The sequence below is a fragment of the Aptenodytes forsteri genome, unplaced genomic scaffold (genome assembly GCF_000699145.1).
Source record: "Aptenodytes forsteri isolate BGI_AS27 unplaced genomic scaffold, ASM69914v1 Scaffold80, whole genome shotgun sequence".
Classification (NCBI taxonomy): Eukaryota; Metazoa; Chordata; class Aves; order Sphenisciformes; family Spheniscidae; genus Aptenodytes; species Aptenodytes forsteri.
The window spans coordinates 734,329-753,206 of record NW_008795026.1 but is presented as its reverse complement, the minus strand read 5'-3'; the positions used below and the strand labels follow the sequence as shown (position 1 = coordinate 753,206).

The 18,878-nt window shown below is 49.5% G+C and overlaps 1 protein-coding gene across 1 annotated transcript in view; it reads right to left on the bottom strand.

Annotated features, from left to right (window-relative positions):
- Positions 1-1,927: 1,927 nt before the first annotated feature.
- The window catches only part of LOC103896151 (mitogen-activated protein kinase kinase kinase 3), a 66,204-nt gene continuing 49,253 nt past the window's right edge, over positions 1,928-18,878 (bottom strand). The window contains exons 7-17 of the mRNA XM_009275927.1: positions 17,250-17,383; positions 14,378-14,451; positions 12,253-12,320; positions 10,220-10,312; positions 9,013-9,207; positions 8,038-8,186; positions 7,132-7,263; positions 4,286-4,415; positions 3,479-3,656; positions 2,042-2,225; positions 1,928-1,984 (exon numbers count right to left, since the gene is read on the bottom strand). Coding sequence (XP_009274202.1) covers positions 1,928-1,984; positions 2,042-2,225; positions 3,479-3,656; positions 4,286-4,415; positions 7,132-7,263; positions 8,038-8,186; positions 9,013-9,207; positions 10,220-10,312; positions 12,253-12,320; positions 14,378-14,451; positions 17,250-17,383 — 1,394 coding nt within the window. The remainder of the gene's footprint in view (positions 1,985-2,041; positions 2,226-3,478; positions 3,657-4,285; positions 4,416-7,131; positions 7,264-8,037; positions 8,187-9,012; positions 9,208-10,219; positions 10,313-12,252; positions 12,321-14,377; positions 14,452-17,249; positions 17,384-18,878) is intronic.

Here is an 18,878-nt window from a genome sequence, read left to right as displayed (position 1 = left end):
CCCCGGGTGCTGCCCTGCCGCAGCCCCCCAGCTTCACCGGAGCCCCCCAGCTTCACCGGAGCCCAGCCTGTATAATAACTGGTCTCTGCAGCTTTGCAGGCAAATTTATAGGGAATCGTTTTAGCTATTTCTTTTAATTTGCCCTAACACTACCAGCGTTTTATTTTTTTTTTAAACTGAAATAACTAATTTTTGCTTCTCTTTTCGGAGCTGTGGACAAGGAAACACTCCCACTGCCACACCAGCGGTGCAAAGTCTTGATCTCTTCCACGCAGAAGAATTCAAAGATGTGTGAAATCACACGAACAACCAATTTCTCAATTTCCTCTTCAGTCCAAGCAACACTTTTCATTTTCCATTAAAAACAATATTAAAATAAACCCGTGTTTGACACACTGGCCTGAAGATTGCAACCTCCCGGTAACGGCTTATTTAACCCTTTGCTGAACCAGATGGAAATAGCTAATGCAGCAGGGAAGGGGGAGGTGGGATGGTGCAATTAATTTGTCCAAAATAACCAAGATCTGATTAATTAATTAGCTTCCAGGGACCCTGTGCGTGCTCCCTGCCCAGGTTTTCCAGCAGGGTAGTGCTGGTCAAAGAGGCTGTAGCCCAACTCTGCTTTCAACTGGCCCATTTTCTCCTACAACTTTGAATACACTGGGGGAAGAAATCTGTTTCCAGCTGCCCTCAACCGACACAGCTCTGCTCTCCCGGTCTGAGCCTTCATGGTCCTGCAGCTGCTCCCTCGGGCACCACTGCGGAGGTGACGTCCTCCTTCCCTGCATCCGGGGTTGGTCCCATGAGGCATGGAGGAGAAGGCACCCAGCCCAGATCCGCAGGCGTCGGTCCCCTCTGCCTAATTTTAGGCACCTGCTTGGGTTTTACAGAGACCCGCTGGGCTCCTCCTGCAGCTCCACTTCCAAAACACGTTGACATCCCTCCAGCCCCAGCACAGCAGCATGGGCACGGGTTAGCAGGGCTACGGCTATGAGCAGAGAGCCGCCCTCGCCAAGATCCCCTCCGGCTCCCACCTGAACCCTGATGGTTCCAGCACAAACTGGCTGGTGCTCAGCCCTGCCCACTGCAGGCGTTGACAGCTTTTAAACATCCCTCTGCACGGCCCGTGGCAGAGGCCCTAGGCATCCGTCCGTGGGTGTACCCCACAGAGACCTCCTGCGCCCCGAGAAGACCCCTTCTTCCAAGATTTGCACATACACACACGCGTGCACACACGCACACACACACGCACAAAGGCAAAGTCAACATGGCTGCTGCATCATTGAGCCCGACCCCGTGCTTTGTGTCGAGTCGAGCATCACTCCTTGATTGTAACCGCTTAAGGCACAGAACAGTATTAAACGCCGCCCCACTGGAGATGCTGGTCCCGCGACCTCCAGGAGGGTTCGGTCCCCTTGTGAACGGGGACACCCGGGTCCCCCCGACTCTGCGGTCTGAGGATCATCTCCTCCGGCTTGGCTGAAGCCCCTGTCTGTTCCCCTGCGAAAGGTGGTGATTGCCACCAAGCATCTTATTCCATCCCTGCTCCCGGGGATGCTGCCAGCATCGCTGTCGTGCTGGGGGGGCGACAGATCCCATTTGCTGCACTTTCCCCAAGAGATAAGCAACACGGCGAGGGGGGATGACCCCAATATCGCTGGCGGCAAGAAGGTTACTTGGTCCTAGGCCAGCACCCGCACAGTCCGGGAAATCCCTCGCTCTGAATTCCCGGCGCCGACGGTCCCGAGCGCAGCTTGGAAATCCAACAACGTGGCAGGTGCCGAGCCGGTGCCGAACAAGAAGGGACCTGCGGGGGCCACCACCAGGACAGCCCAGGGCGGAGGTCTGAACCGCAGAGCGCAAAAGGCCGCTGGTCTGGCAGCCGCCCCCCTCCCGTCGGCGTTTCCCCATGCCTGCTGCCAGGGGCTCAGAGCCCGCAGTTGACGAAGGGGTGTGGTGTCTGGTGTCTCAGCAGGTCCTCGGCCTCCGCCTCCGCTTCTCCTCCACGAAGATCTGCTTGAGGAAGTTGGGGGTTGGAGGCTGTCGGCCTCCGCTTCTCCTCCACGAAGATCTGCTTGAGGAAGTTGCGGCAGGAGTTCGAGACGCCGTCGGGGAGCTGGGGGTTGGTCGGCTGGGTGGCGATTTTAAAAATAGCCGCCATGGCTTCGAACTCTGCCCACGGCGGCTTCTCCGTTAACATCTCCACCACGGTGCAGGCCACGCTCCTGCAACAACGCCAAGCATGCAGGGGTGAGACAGCGGGTAAGGGACTGGGGTGGCTGTGCATTTGAAGCCTAATCGGCTCTAGAATTGCGCCTGCCTGGACAGACTGCGCGGGGAGCAAACCCATGTGAGAGATGGGCACACGTCTCCAGTACGCGTGGCCCCCTGAAGCTCACTGTTCACACGGGTCCTTGGCACAGGGCTCTCCGCTCCCACTAGCGAGAGTGAACTTGCAAGCCTTGCCCTAAAGCTGGTGGCTTTTCTGCCTGTGTTAACTGGTGGATATTAAGTTTCATAAAAGCATGTGAGACACCTTATTGGAGCATGCCCTGAAGGGAAACCCAGGCACAAGTTTAGACACCACGGTTTCAGCAATAGCATGTAGTTCCCCAGGAAGCTGAGCCAGAATGAAATGTGTTCACCTACATTCAACTTCATCTCCGACGTGCATCTGAGAAGGAGCACGTCAGATGAGCAGCAAAGAGCCTGAGAGGTTTCCCTGTGCTTGCTGAGGAGTCCTCGTCTCAGCAGGGACCCTCTCAGCCACCTCCATTCGTAGTTGCTCCTAAAAAATTGAACCCTCCCATCAGCCAGAGCAGACGGTGCAGGGCTGCCTGCTAAGGACTCCCTAGGTTCCCCCCCCAGGCCTCCAGCGGAGGGACTAGTTTTTGTTGACCCTGCTTTGCTTGGGCACCCAACGGAAAGCATACTCTGAAAACAGTGCTTCCTCCCCATTTATTGCAAGGATTAGTAGCGTTATCCCAAGTCTTTTAGGCTCCAGCTGACATCTGTGGATCTCCACAGATCAAAACATTCACAAGCAGCCAATGATTTTGGTTGTCTTTGTGCCTCAGCCACAGCAGTTTTTGAGAGGCCGCATGAGATCACCCTGAGCCTCCGAGCTGGGTTTAGCTGACTTAAAATCAGGGCCACCGAAACTCAACAGCCCTTTTAGCAAACTTTGTTACCAACCTGCTTTCCAGAATTGAAGAGCAGCTACAGGGTCGAGCTGCGCATGGCCCTCAGACATGATAAAAGCTTCCAAATGCAAGTTGTGATTTTGAGTGCTCCTGTTTTGGGATTTTCAGCTACGACATGCTCCCTCTGGATATTGATATTAACATTTAGCTCCCATTTCCATCCTTTGCACTGCTCCATCTTCCAACTACTAGCTCTACCTATTGCTCCCACTCCAACTTCCCAAAGGGATTATTTGTTTAAGTGGCAGTGGTGGGGTTTCTACTGTACTCCTTACCACACGTCAGCTTTTCTTCCATAGCCTTCTCCACTGATAACCTCTGGGCTCATCCAGTACGGTGTTCCCGTGACAGATTTAATCCCAGTCCCAGACATGCAGATGGTCTGGATGCGTTTGCTGGCCCCAAAATCTCCAAGTTTCACATTTCCAGCAGAATCTCTCAAAATATTGGCACCTAGGGGTGAAAAAGCAAAACCAAAAACCCCAAGAGATGAAGCAGCAACCTGAGTTGAAGTGACTACAGTGAGGAGAGCAGGAAGGGCGAAGGCAAAGAGCTGGACATGAGGGAGCCTTGGTGGGGCTGGACTCCGCATTACGCAACCCCCCCCTCTCCTAAGACAGCTGCTCTCCAAGAGGGTTGACTTCCATTGCCTCTCCTGAATAGTCTCCCTCAGCAGGTTTCCCAAAAGTGAACAGTGAATGGGAGACAACAGATCATCCTCCCCATGTGTAGACAGCAGAACAGAGTCTCAGATCCCTCTGATTGCCAGGGCCTCTCAATTCTTGGGTATGTTACACCAGGTTTTCAGATGTGTAAGGGCAGTTAACAATAATGCCTCTCAAAAGTACTTAATCTGGGCTTCCCAAGCAGGAAGACAGCACAAGGTTTTGGTTTCAGCTGCTTGTTCAAGATTCTCATGGTTCAAGATTCTCATGGTTCAAGTTGGTGAAGGCCAGGGGCAAAAATACTTGAAACACCAGATCCCAGCACTATGTTTTACACAAGAATTTATATTGGGGTGGGGGGAGGTTGGGTTGAACAAATCCAAACAAGCAAGAAGCCTCTTTGTATTATCTACTCACCTTTAATGTCTCTGTGGACAATCATATTGCTGTGTAAGTAGAAGACTCCTTGCAAGATCTGCCTGGTGTACTTCCGTGTGACGTTCTCGGTCAGAGCACCGTAAGCTTTTAGCTGGTCCTTTATTGAGCCCTGTTGCAGTGAAAAAACACGTACCAACTGTAAGGACCAGCAGAACCAGGTGCCTCATGTCACAGTGACTTTTTAAACTTTCCTGACCACTCTATCTCCCAGCTTATAAAAGCCACTCTGCTGTAGAAACAACAAGATAAAAATCCACTAAGTGCTGAATGGAGCAAGGACTTGTTCCCTATGTCCCAGATCCCAGTGGAGAAAGAGCTATGGTCTCTGGTGTGTATCAGTGCTACCTTCTGCCAACACTACAGATCTTTTTCCCCCTCTAGTGGCTGGACATCACCAACAGCTCACGGAGAAGGACCAAACCGATGAGGAGTTACAACTCAAGTGAGAGGATCAACTCGACTAGTTCTTCAGGGCCAAGCTGATGAGTCAGTCTTCTATGAAGCCTCCCCCCTCCCAACTTGTCACAGCAAGGACTACCCACTGCCATGAGGCAGACAGACTCATGAGGGACATGATCAGCCCCACATGGGACTGCTTGGACCCAGGGTAGACAATTTGCAAGTACCCAGCCTTGAATTTCTGACCCAGGCACGCAGGCTCCTACTGGTTTGATTTTATTGAACAAAGAGGGAAGGAAGCAGGGGTGCAGACATCTACCATCTGCAAAACGTTGACCCCCTTGGTTTTAGCTGTATTTTCTGCCCACTTGGAAATGGATGTCCCTCACTACACCAGAGCTGGGTTTTAGCAGGGATGAACCAGAGGCAGATCTGGGGTTCAACCAGAGAGGTCGCACCCAGGTCTACCTCCAGCATTCAGGTTGGTTGAAGAGCAGGAGTGGAAACTCATCCTGTTTCTGCCTGTCCTGCAGCTCCAGGGTTGATCCAAGATTGCCATAGGTCCTTCTCTTCTGGGAACAGTGGGGTGCTCTGCTCCAAGTCAGTCACTCAAACTGTATCAGCTTTTCCACATCCACCCACCTCTGCTGTTGCTCTGCCCAGCTACTGTTTTGGCCTTCTTTTGAGGCTGGTGGTGAACCTGTGGATGGGCCTCTCCTTTCCCTTTCACAGTGATGCTGAAGTAACCCGAGATGCTCTGAAATTACCCCCTCGTACAACTTGTATGCAGGGTATATTCCCTCACCCACAACCCAAACAAGCTTTCTTATCCTGACCTCCCTCACCCTGATGGGGGGACATCAAACACGATACTGAAGAAGGGGAAACAGGGTCTTCAAGGCCTTTGGTCAAAGAGACCATTCCATTTTCCAAGCATAAATTTAAAAAGATAGTTTATGGGCAGGGCAGGATAGAAAATACAGAGTCAGCTATTTAATGGGGGCAATCATAAGAATGCCAGACTAATGGTGCACCCGAGCTTGGCCTCGTGAAGATTTTGCCAAGCTGGCTCTGTTAAATCAGAAGCTTGGCCAGACCCAGCATTGTGGAGCTGCTGTGCTGCAAGGTTTGGGAATTCATGCGCTTCCACTGGCCTTGGAAACCAAAGCCCTGAGCTCCTTTTGTGAAATGAGACGTTGTTGCAGCACGAAAGTCAATCTGTATTTGGTCAGAGCTCTGGTTTATCATTAAAAAAACAAACATTCAACTTCCAGCCCTGCTGGACACTGTCCCAGCATCAAATGTTGGTTTCCTGACTGCTAACAAACATCGGCACACTGCAGAATAAGCGGCAAGGGGACTGCTGAAACCCCAGAGGGGTTTACCCCTCTGGGTCCATGCCTCGTGGCAGGGCCTGAAAGTGAGATGCCTGCCCGCAGGGAAAGAGGGAGGACAGGGCTTGGAAGGGACTCAAACGCGTGAAAGTCCACCTGACTACTCATGTGCAAGATGCGTTAGGAGGGCTTCTTGCATGTTTACTAATGACCAAAATTATTTGCAACCAGATGACTTAATAGTCCCTTCTGACCTTACAAATCTCTGTATAAACAAAGGTTTATTCTCCCACACTCTGGGGAATGAGTCCAGCTGGACAGGCGGGACTTAGGAGAACAGATCCTCCAGCAATGTAAATAGCGTTATGCTGGTTTATACCAACCAATGACTTTGTCTAGATGGCTGATGTAACTCACATGCTCGCTAACAGAGAAAGATGTTCAACTAATCTGCGTACATTCTCCAGCCCCTGCTTAGACTCCCTCAAAGCTTCCTGATCTTCTTTTTTCCCTAGGGCTATTTTATCCTATATCAGCAAAGTCACAAATTGAAGCCACTCCTGCACGAGAGGCTAATGCTACCAACAAGAAGTTCTGTTCTGAAGAGGAGAAGACTTACAAGTGAGTAACACTGTTTTTAATACACACATGCTGAAAGCCATAAATAATTGGTGACAGCTGTGGGTGGACAGTTGTACTATTAGCTTTTCCTGCAGGGATCTGCAATAAATACTTAAGGGTGGGCTCAGGCCACAGTGTTCGGAGCCAGATCTGGATCGTATCCCACATTCACCAAGTTCAGATTCCAGACTGTGAACACACCCTGCTCCAGGATTCAAACCTAAAACCTGCCTTCAAGGCTTTTGATTTCACCCACTATACTACCCCCAAGCCGGGCTTCACCATGACATTTGACTCACAACCTAAGTTTTCCCAAGCCTTAGGGATGCATCCACTGTTTTGGTTTGGCTCATCAGATATAGAGCAGCTCAGCTGAACAGTTTAACTCCAGATCCAAATTTCACCAAACTCCAGGGCAGTCTAAATCTGTTCTCTCAGGATAATCTCTAGCAGGAAGCTAAGCACACTTACCCCTGGCATGTATTCAACAAAGATAGACAGTTTCTTCTCCTCAGGATCCCGCAAGCACCCGTAGTACTGCACTATCCTGTCATGACGGAGAGTCTTCAACAGCTGAATCTCACATTCTAAGGCGTTCACCTCCTGCAACAAAACAGACGTGCTTCGTGACAAAAGGGAATGGTTACTTTGGCAATATTATCCAAGTAGTGCTCGATGCTGCGCACTCTTTTCATAGCACCTGCGAAGCTACCCACAAGGACATCAGCCACGCAAGGCTCAAATGAGGACTGCTGCCCTAAGAATAGAATAGAATAGAATATTATATTTCAGTTGGAAGGGACTTACAACAATCATCTAGTCCAACTGCCTGACCAATTCAGGGCTGACCAAAAGTTAAAGCATGTTGTTAAGGGCGTTATCCAAATGCCTCTTAAACACTGACAGGCTTGGGGCATCGCCCACCTCTCTAGGAAGCCTGTTCTAGTGCTCGAAGGAACAGGTAAGGAGAGAAAGAGATGGGATACGCAAGGGCTTGGATTTGAGACAGGTTTACTTATTTACTTCTGCTCAAGGAGTTTTTCTGGAAAGGTGTGAATGAAGACACCAGCAAAGCTAATGGGGAGCCCAGAGTAGGAAGAAGGCGAAGGGAGCAAGAAGGCTGAAACTAAGGAAGAGCAGACAGACCTGGAAGAGATGATACCCAAGACAGAGCAGCCCAACATGACCAAGGAACTGGGAGGTAGAAAAGTCACCAGAGCATGCTGACTGGTGCCACAAGCCATTTGGGACCACACACACTGTCTTTACACACTGCCTTCCATCAGGCACACAGACCCCTCCCACCACCTCTACCCTCAGCCTCCAGCCCACAATCCCCCAACATGCTGCAGAACGCAGTCCTGCCCCTGTACTTACTTTACTTGTCTCTTGACTGTCGGGGTCAAAAGGCACCTGTTTCACCGACAGCTCCCGGCCAGTGTCGGCATCATAGCAGAGATAAACTTCCCCAAAAGCTCCTCTTCCGAGCAGCTTCCCCAGCCTCCAGTTCACAGGTGCCTGCAGGGCTACACAAGAGAGGAGAGGGTTGAGAGAAGAGCACAGCAGGGAGACTTCAGCACCAGGGTCCATCTGACCCTACAGAGTGCAGATCAGGCTTGCAATTCGCTCATCAAGGCAAGCAGTGAGCCACCCTCTCCCAGGGGCACCACGACAAACCAGTTTTAATTGCACAAATGCTACCGGTGTGTGTGTGGGATGTCTCCCAGTCTGCACTAGTATAAAGCAGAAACAAGTCCCAGAAAAGTCATATTTCTTTAGCGTCCTTCCTCTAGAAAATGCTTTCTTAGCTAATGTTGAACTTTCCTCTGCTATAGGAGTGGTTAGCAGGATACAGCATGGCTGAGCAGCAACCCAGGCAGGGACCAGTAAAGAGTTTTATCTCACTAGTCATTTCTAGGTTGTTATCCATCACTGAACAGGCCCAGAATGCACCAATTTCTACAGTAGGGGCAGCCTTGCAATACCAGAGCAGCCTGCAAAACCTCTGGACCCATGTGCTCCTGCATCCCAAGTCTCCTGGAAGCTTCTGCTGTGCAAGCACATTGACAGTCCAACGCAAAAGCAATTCTCTGCAACTCAGCAAGTGATAAAAACCAGCTGACCCCATACGCGCCCTCAAGTCAAGGCCAAGGTACAGTGTGTTGTATTAAGTCTTCCTCACTGAGATGTAAGCTCGCGCAGTGTGCCTCGTGTTGGGGATGGAATCAGGGTGCATTCACACATGGTTAGCTTAGTTAATGCCCATTAACTCAGCAGGTGACGGTAACTTAATTTTGTGTCGAGACCCAGACGTACTGAGATCCCAAACACTAGTGGCTTTGATTCACTTACAGTTCCTAGCTTTCGTAGGGGAGGTGCTGAAGACCTGCAGACCTTTTTCACAATTGTTCCACCATTTGGGCCTGTACTCGTCGTACTGCAAGGTGCTGAGCTTGCTGTCCCCATTAAAGCTCTTGGTTCGGCTAGAAGGGACGAGGTGAAACAGGTTCTCCTGTGGGAAGTAACTCCTGGGGAAAGTCCTCCGGCCTGTAGGAGAAAAGGGGGAGAATTATGGCAAGAATGCACACACCAGCTTGGATCTACCTATCACCACTTTCTCAGGTTGCTGCCCAGATCCATTGATGCACCTCTTCAAATTAAACAAAACAAGCTTAATGAAACTGAAGCAAGGCCCTGTGAACGTTTTAAATTAAATTTAAGAGTTGTTAACAGCAGGCATTACATCTAATGCAGATGTTTCCAGAGGGATTTGCAACAGTTTAATTACATTAGGGTTTTTGTTCGTTGTTAATCACAATTAAACTCTGAATAGGCAGGAATTTACACTGCAAATTATCCCTGCCATCCCCTAAGACCACAATACAAATGACCACACAAGCAATGCCAGATCTTGTGATAACTGCTTGCACAAGGGTGGTGTCAGTGAGAGATGAAGTTCATTCTGGATGGCTCAATATGCTGTCTGCATGTCCTCAGTATTTTTTTTCCCAAGGGAATTTGATCCTTATTCAGTTTCACCTCCCACCACTTGCAGTCTCACACAGCGAAAGAAGCAGCAGCAACAAGGTGATGGAGTGGTCCCCAAAGCTCAGAGCTCACCAGCTTAAAACAGAGATGTGAACAGATACTGCTATCCTGAAATTGCTAGGTGATTTCGTACAGCTCTGTGAGAAACCTGCTGTCACAAACCAGCATCCTCAAAAGCAAGCAATTTAGGAGAACAGAAAGGTTGATATCGCCAGGGATGAGAAATGCTACCCATCCATGTGGCTAAGTTAAAACACCAGGTATAAGCAGAGGAGGAGCTGAGCACTGACTTTCATACATGCTGTAGATGCTCAGCACTTCCCAAGAGCAGACCCGCAAGGTCTCACAGAGCATGCTCTTCAGAATACGCAAGTGAATCCCAAATCACTTGGTTCTTCTCCTTTTATTAGAAAATTCTCCTTCCTAAGTCTCTCCAGTCCTAGGCACTGTCAAAAGCCACTGAGATCCTGGACCGAGCACCTCCCTCCCTGACCCTCCATCATTTTCTTACCATCACTGTAGTCCTTGCGACTTTGGGAGAGGTGGTACTGCCTCGGGAAGGTCCCGCCTTTCCCAAACCTCTCGCAGAACGGGATGTCGAAATCTGACAGGAGGGAAGAAGAGATGCGTTTCTGAGATCAGCTCAGTATCAAATGCCCAGAGTGTTTCTTATGGGAAAGTGTTCTGGTCTTCAAGCTAAATTACAGACAAGAATGAGGAGACAAGCCGTTCATTTACACGACCATACGTTCCCCAAGGCTCACTCTGAAATCTGTCCACAGTCACACACTCCTCAGTGGAAAATAAGGGTTAGACACACTGGTCTTGGTTCCCCTAAAGCGAAGAGGTTTAACTGCTGACTTTATGGACCCTGGCCCACACTGTTCAAATACAAGGCAGGGGATTAACATAGACCATGCCTGGTTTCCAAGACAGAGCACTAAACACCTTATTTGCACATGGAAAATACAAAAATTAGCGTGGAAACAGAACTGCCAGGCCCAGATCCATCTACTCCAAAACCTCTGGTCTGATACCAGCTATTTCCAGGGAAATGCAAAAATCCAGCACTTGGCTAACACGGGACAATCCCTCCCCTCTTTCTTCTCAGATGTGATGCCTGACCTCTGAAAGCCAGAGACCAATTTATACCCCGAGAGCTCCAAACTTTTATATTTATTTTGATTAAATGCTAGAAAGATAGATTTAGAATATACAGAAGGGATTAAAGATCATCAGAGTTTAGGTTAGACGCGAGATTGTGAGAGCGATGGATGGACGTGTGAGATAAGGACTTTTTTTTTTTTTAATAAAAAAACGCAGCACAGGAAGCTATTGCTGGTAGCACTGAATAACTTGAGATTAAAATATCTGTCATTTCCCCCCCATCTTTCACCTCCTTTTTTTCCTCCATCCAACTCTAATGACACAGTCCGTTCTGATTGTTTGTTTGTCTTAGCCTGGGGCCAGCAGCTGCTCCTTGGAGACCATTCCTGGCCTCAGCCGCGCTTCAGCATGATTTCCCCATTACAGCAGTGCTCAAGAGGAGCACATAATGGCTGAAATATGGTCAGCAAGAAAAGCAACAAGGACAGGTCAAGAGGTTCTCGGCAAGCCATGTGTGAGTGACGGTCTCGAGTGCTGTCTCAAAGCAAAATGCCTCCCCTACCGCTAGGGATGTATTAAAACCTTCAGTGACATGGACTGACTGCAGCTTCATCTCTACATTTCAATCTAGAAATCCTGCCTCAGGCCAGGAATGAGTTATCGTGCTACAGGCTGACTGCCATTTGTTCATTTTTAATAGTGAAAGTCATTACAATATTACAGAGTTTCCATGATTTAACCAGCTGGATGTTTGTAAGTGATTAAGCAGTAACCTATGATCCTTGCAGGTTACCAATACATTTTCTCTAACAGCATTTGCAGTATCACAGATTAATGGAAGTGGAAGAGGTATAACTCCCTAGAGAGTCTCGGACTCAGGTTTTGCTATGTAGGAAGTCGAGATCCTGAAAGTACAACTCACGGGTACTAACAGAGACAAAAGGTGATGTTTTGTCAGCCACAAGGCTGTTCCAGCTTCTCAGCACCTCCCAGTTGTCTCCAAATACAAAAGCAAGGCCCCCTCAGCAGCTTCTTCCAACACAGAGCTCATCTCTGATCTTTCAACACCTTTACTTGCCTGCATCCATTTACTTCAGGGCCCTTGCTACCCAGCTTGGACTGTTGTTGCTGTAAACTGATTCCCAAACCAGGCCCAAAGGTTCTTCAGTGCTACCACTATTGCTGCAGAGCCAAGAAGGGTTAATGATGACAAGAGCAGCCCTGCCTGTGTTTGATGCTCTGGGTCTTTTGATTTTAGAGAACATTCATGTTTGATCATTGCAGGGTCATTTTGCAGTTTAACCTAAGAAATGGAGCTGGTTTGCTTGATTGTTTTTACTTTTCATGCAGTGCCACTCCTCCAATAGCCTTTATCCAGTTTCATTATTACATGCTTTTTATAATTCTAAGCAAATACAAACCTTCAAGAGTGCTTACCCATGCAATCAAGACTGTCTTTGTGATGGCTCTTCCTCCCAGGAACAGGGGTTTGGGTAAAGGGAGGGCTGCAAAGGGATGAAAAAAAAAAAAAAAGGATGTACTTTATTGTATCAGAAAGGCTCTGGAATGAATTAGGAAGTGATTACATGCAGAAAGCACAGGCTATACCACGAGACGCACTGATCACTGATCAGTCCAGTCTACCCGACTGAGCTCCCATCCTCAACCTGCACAAGAATGAAGACTGTTTTTTTGCTGAATCACAGCTTGTTCCTGTGGCAAACAAAAGGGATGTTGCAGAAAACACAGTCACCAGGCTGAAACGAAGCAGCCAAAGATTGCACTGTAACACCTATGCACAGAAGGAGGGATGCAGATTTCTCTTCCCTCAATGTCAAGTGTTCAACCATGCAACTCTGCTTTCTGTGAACATTGCTTAGTTGCTGCAGATGTACATGCTTGGAGTCCTTCACTCACACTTGATTTGTACGGGTCTCCCCTTCTCTGCAACATCATCCCCCACCTTCCTCACGCAGGAGGAAGGTCCGTACCACCACTGGGTACACATACCCTCCCAGGAGACCAGGAGGGAAGAGTGAAGGATTGGTGCTTCAAGGCTCAAGGTCTTTTATAAAACTACATTGAGAGGATGATAAAGCACTGCAAGAGGATCTCAGCAATCCTAATTTCACCCCAGCCTCCGTAAGGGCCAACAGGGTGACCTGAACAGGTTGCTTTTCCACTCTCCCTTTTAACAAAGTGGGCATAGTAGTAGAAATCTGCTTTGTAAAGTGCTCTGAAATCGACTCATGTCAAAGCTGATCACAACAGGTTTGCTACAGTGAAGAGGAATTTGTCGTGTTATTTCTTAGCATCAGACTGGTCACCCTGCCTGGTGACTAGCTCTGCCCTCTTGAGACTAATGCCATCTCAAGCAATTGGCAGCAAAGGCTCAGCTACGTCTTTGCAGGAATAGTCATACTTACTCCGCAAAGGCTCAGCTACGTCTTTGCAGGAATTGCAGAATTCTTTCTGCCTTTGAAGAATATAGCCCTCCTCGTGCCTTCTCCAGTTCCTAGACCCCATGATTGAACACGGCTGCCTGCTTCTTTGTACGTGAAACCAAGCCATACCCTTGCAAACATGCCTAACACTCTTCTCTTGGGTCACAATAAAGCGTTATAACCAGGCTGTGCTCCTTCTGTCGTTCTTCCTAGCAAAGCCTATGCAAAAGCAAAGCTGGGGCATTGAGGCTGGGAGCACAAGGAATCCAGCTTCCATACAGCCGTAACAATGAGCAAATACATCACAGGAAATTATTAAAAGCCACAAAAAGGAAATGGACCTTGATGCTGAGACAGATCCAAAGTGTACAGAGCTGCAAACCTGAAGCACGCTACACAATCAAATCAACACAACGCAGACCTGCTGGAACACAGCCTTGATGCTGTACGGCAAAAGCAACAGGGGGAAAAGAAAATCTTTGATGCAGATGGAAAAAAAATATATACTGCTTCCCAAAAGGACACTGTGTCTTATACGCAGCCTACTGTGCAGAGCAGCAAACATACAGTTGCTGTGCACGTGTGAGCTTGGACCAACCAGACGCACCAACTATTGAACTGCAGCCTGTGTTAGTACAACGTGTCCTAGTTGCTTCCTGCTGAGAAGCTAAACTTAGTTGTTGCTCGCCTGGTGTCCTCAGCACCTTGACTGACATATCTGTGGCTGCTAACAGTGCGCAGGGGCTGCCGAATTTACAAGCGGTCAATGGAGAGCAGACAGCATGTCCGGGGAGGAGTAGGCATGGAGAGGCTAATGGAGTATTGACTTGGCGACTGCAGAAAGCCAGAGGGGTAGGAAAGGGATCTGACTGAAGCAGAAAACCTGGGCACACAAAGCCAGGCTGCCACAGATCCCCAGCTACTTCATCCAGCTCAGATTACTGCAAAGCAAATCATACCAGGTGTCTGTACTAGGATCTGGCTTTTAGCATAAAAACATAGATTTGTTTTTCTCAGGTGCATCCTCATCCCAACAGGAACCTCAGGGCATGCCACTGACCCCGCTCCTCTCCTGCTATGCATTTCAGCTTGTGAACATGGTGACATGCATGACTCACCTGTCCACAGATCTGTCCAGCGACTGGCAGCTCCCAGACAGCGACTCATCGGGGCTGATGAAAGCTTCAAGCATCTGACAGTGAAAGAAAAGGGAAAACGATAAAACCATGCACTGTAGCTCTTCAAGCTCCAGTACTAGCAGACCTCTGCAGGGTCAACAAGGCTCCACCAAAGCCGGCTGATTTACACCAGCTGATGCCAGCCCCAGTAGAGATGAGATCCAATCTATCAAAAGTTTTCTTCCCAGTGGAAATCCGTTTATGATGCCCTCTCTGGATTATTGTTCTTTCCAACAGCTATTTGCTAGTGGGGAAACCAAGGCAAAGATAATTAGCACCCTGATGTTCAAACCATGCTGAGAAGTCAATGAGATTCAAAGTGCTCAAAGTATTTGTGAAAAAGAATAATAAAAAAAATATATCAGGACACAAACAGTGTGCCCAAGGCCGAGCAGATATTGTGCGCCACAGCCAGGATCACAGCCCTGGACTCCTGACTTCCCCAAGCTGCCCTGGCACACGAGATCAGCCTTCCTCTCCGGTGATAAGCGAAGCATCATTAGGGCTTTTGGCTAGAGGAACTGCCTTGGCTCTCCCTAGCTCAGTGAGTCAAAAGCTGCATTTATGTTGCTTCCTGGATGAGACATTGTACTGGACGGGGTTATTTATAGCTGGTTAGTAACAATAGAGGTTTTGTATTGAGTGGCAAACCCAGGGGCTATGTGCACTTCTATGTGGAGCAGAGCTTGCTCAGGGCCACGCTGTGCTGTGGTCGGTACGATGCTTCCTCCCGGCTGCAGACCCATCGTGGACACTCCCTAACCCTTACTCCACAGCCAGCCCCAAGCCCAGCTCGTTCCTGGGAAAGCTGAGCAGCAAAGGTTAAACACCACACGGAGTCACCCTTCGCTGGCTCCTGGACCCAAGTCTGGCTCCCGGACCCAGGTCGCTCCTCCTTCCCCATGTACGGGAACAGCCTCCCTTTCCATGTGCTGTTCCTGCGTTAGACCTCCTCTACCGGTTGTCATAACAGCTCACATTGTTTTGGCAGGACAGTCCCAATTGGAAAGTGAGATTTTTCTCTGCTTCCCAGTTTTTACCCCAAAGCCTCATCCTTCAAAGTGCACCAGCTAAAGAGCAGCAAGACCCCTGCTAGACCCCGCTCCCCACCTCTGCCAGCCACGCCAGGTCTCTCCCAGTGGTTAAAATAATGCTGAAACGGACTCATTTCTTGAAAGCATAGAATTGGGAATCCAAGCAGGCTCCATGCTCAACCTCTGCCCATCTGCCAAGCTGGTCTCAAGGCAAAGACCGCAGTTATATCACAGGCTTGCACAGGGGCATCCCCCAAAAGGCAGCAGGCACTAGCTTGTAAGTGGTTTTCCACAAGGCACATATGGAAGCTGCAGCACGAGGACATTCTGAGGGCAAAGCCCATATGGGGAAAAGCACGGTTGCTCAATGAGAAGAGGGAGAAAAAAAAAAAAAACAAACCAAAACCATCCCCAAATCCCCTTTTTCCTGCATTTAACTTGCCAGAGAAGGGCAGCAGGCCACCCACAGCGTGATGCTGGGGAAAAGCGAGGAGAGCATCTGGGAACCTTCATTAGGAGCAGGCTCAGAGCTCAGCTAGCGCTAACGGAGCTCCATTAAAAGCCAGTGGAGCTGTGTTGATTTACACCCAAGAGGGGGTTCATGCGGACCCTCCCCCTGCACGCACACACAATTTGTCTTAATCCCACCAAACGTGTTTGGAAGTCATGTGGAAACAATAGAAAGCCAACTTTTGGCTGCAAGGAGCACAAGATACATCTGCGCTCTGAAGCTGCCAAGACTCACCCAGAGTGACTTTCTTATTTTATTAATGGCTGTATAATAAACCATTTGAAAACACAACTTTGCCATGGAAACACTGGCACAGCCTGCACACAAAAGTGGAGCTAGTGGGTGCTATCTGAGTGTAGGAAATGCACATCTCCCTAGGCAAGATCCTTGCAGCCTGCTAGAGTGAGCTTAGTGCCTTCCAGATGTCCCTCCATGTCCCTCCTGCACGGCCAGCCCTTCTGCAAATTGTGGATCCTGGTCCTGCCCTTCCAAGAGCTTTGCAAGAACGAATTCTGTGCCCACTTAGCCCAGCTGACTTCACAGGACCTATATGAAACTCATCGGACCTATAGCTTGAGCAGAGATGCAAATGGAGAGGGAGGTGTAAGCTGCTCATGCTCTGGTCCCTTGACACTCCAGAGTTTCCCCCATCGTGGGTACCAAATTGACTGGAGGAAGAGGTACTGCTCATCACTGTGCTGAAGAGCTAGCTGCTCTTTTATTACTGAGGGACTGGAATATACGAACTCCTTAGTAAGAGAGGAAAAAGAAAATATATGGGGGAGGGACAGAGAGACAAAACCACAGAGAGAGGCTGTGGGCAGAGCCAAGAACTGTAGTGGGAGCTCAGGCAGAAACAGCCCACGGGAAGCAGCGAGAGCTGCTGACATCCCCAGGCCGTTGCAATCGCAGGCAATCGGTTGCTTGGCACACTCCCTCGTGGTCCCCGGGATCCAGGAACGCTGCGGCCATGAGGGCCTGGCAGCTGGCGTGCACGCGTATGCCAGATCTACACTCCTCCAGAGCCACCTGAGGTGCCTGAGCATGTTGCCATCACCACTGCAGCTGGCTTTTAGGGTTTCTAGAAATCAGGCCCACTGTTTCTTGGGCATGTCAAGCCCAAGGGCACCCATTCCTGGAAAAAGCTGGCCTGAGCCCTGTGCGCAGGGCCCACTGGGGATTTAATGGTGGGAATGGCACTCACAGCGCAGCCTCCCTCGTGACTGATGCTGTTCCAGTTTAACCTACATGCCCCGGCCCCACTTACGTTCTGATCCATGGTCTCCGGGATGAACTCGCCCTCGCTGTTGATGCTGGTATAGGATCCCTGGCGCGCAATCTGCTGCTGCTCTTCGGGAACGCTCCCTGGGGGCGGAGAGCTCCGGCCAGTGTGCAGAGAGCCTAGGACATGGAAAAAGCACAGGTTAAGGAGAGGACTTGCCACATCCAAGTCCTTCCAGAGACGCTGTTCCAGTGATCACAGACCTCCTGGAGACACTGCTAGGTTTGAACTTGTGTGGAAGGGAATGGAGGAGCTAGAGATGCGATACTGTTTACAGGCATCCTACAAAGCTTTTGCAACAGGGACAGTTTGTTACTGTGGGGCCACACAACATCTAGCAGACTTGGCCTTCAACCTACCCTGGATCCTAAGAGCTGTGCACAGTATTCAGGTGCTCTGTTGACACCAAAAAGAAGAGGGCTCCAGGGTTTTGTTGTGATACAACCAGGCAATCTCAAAGCAAAACGCAAACTCCAAACCCACCTCCCCTCTTTGACCTCCAGGCGTTTCCTCCCTGGATCACGTCACTGCCTTGTTCAGCGATCTGGGAAACAGCCCAGGTGAACTTGGTGCAATGTAACTTAAACAATTCTTATACAGAAAACAATTTGCACCCAAATACCCCTCTTCTCTCTCCCTTCCCTATAAGAAAGTAAAGAGGAAGGAAAACCAGCCCTCAAATCCAAGAATCACAGGGAGGGGAAAGACCTAAGGATCAGCTCGTCCCATCTCCTGCCAAGGGAGGGTTGTCTCCCCTGTCTGTAGCCCCAGAGGCTCCCCACCTGCAGCTGGCAGAGCCTCCACACCAGGCAGAGCCACCTGGAAACACCTGGAGCTTTGCAGTGCATCATGCGCATCTCGGCACAGGGAGCAAGGCTTTTGCAGGCATTCCACCAGTCCTGTCTAGCAAAGGAGGTTTCTATTTTGCACCTGGGAGAGAACGTCACAGCTTCTTTACGTCGACGGCCCGTTCCTCCCCATTATTCCCCCAAATCCACCCTAACTGATTCCCTGTGCCTTTTCAGGATTTAGGGAGCGTTGCCCTTACTTGGCCCAGATGCACAGGCTTGGCTCCACTTGTCTTTCTGCAGTCCCTCCCCTCCATCCCTGGGCTGTCATCACTTCATGGCAAGGAATTGCTGACGGAGGTCCGTGCTGCTCCGTGCTGGAGCTTTAACCAGTTGGTATTGTGCAATGTGAGCCTTCACACCAACACAAAAACTTGTTTTTAAGCAGACTTCTAAAAAGCACACATCCTTGAAGAGTTAGAAAGCACATGGAGATGCGCTTCCTTACACCTCTTACCCATTTTTGCGGCATTCTTGCCAACCCTTTGGTTCATCACTACCATTTGAATCATAGAATGGTTTGGGTTGGAAGGGACCTTAAAGATCATCTAGTTCCAACCCCCCTGCCATGGGCAGGAACACCTTCCACTAGACCAGGTTGCTCAAAGCCCTGTCCAACCTGACCTTGAACACTTCCAGGGATGATGGGGCATCCACAACTTCTCTGGGCAACCTGTTCCAGTGCCTCACCACCCTCAGAGTGAAGAATTTCTTCATTATATCTAGTCTAAATCTACCCTCTTTCAGTTTAAAGCCATTACCCCTT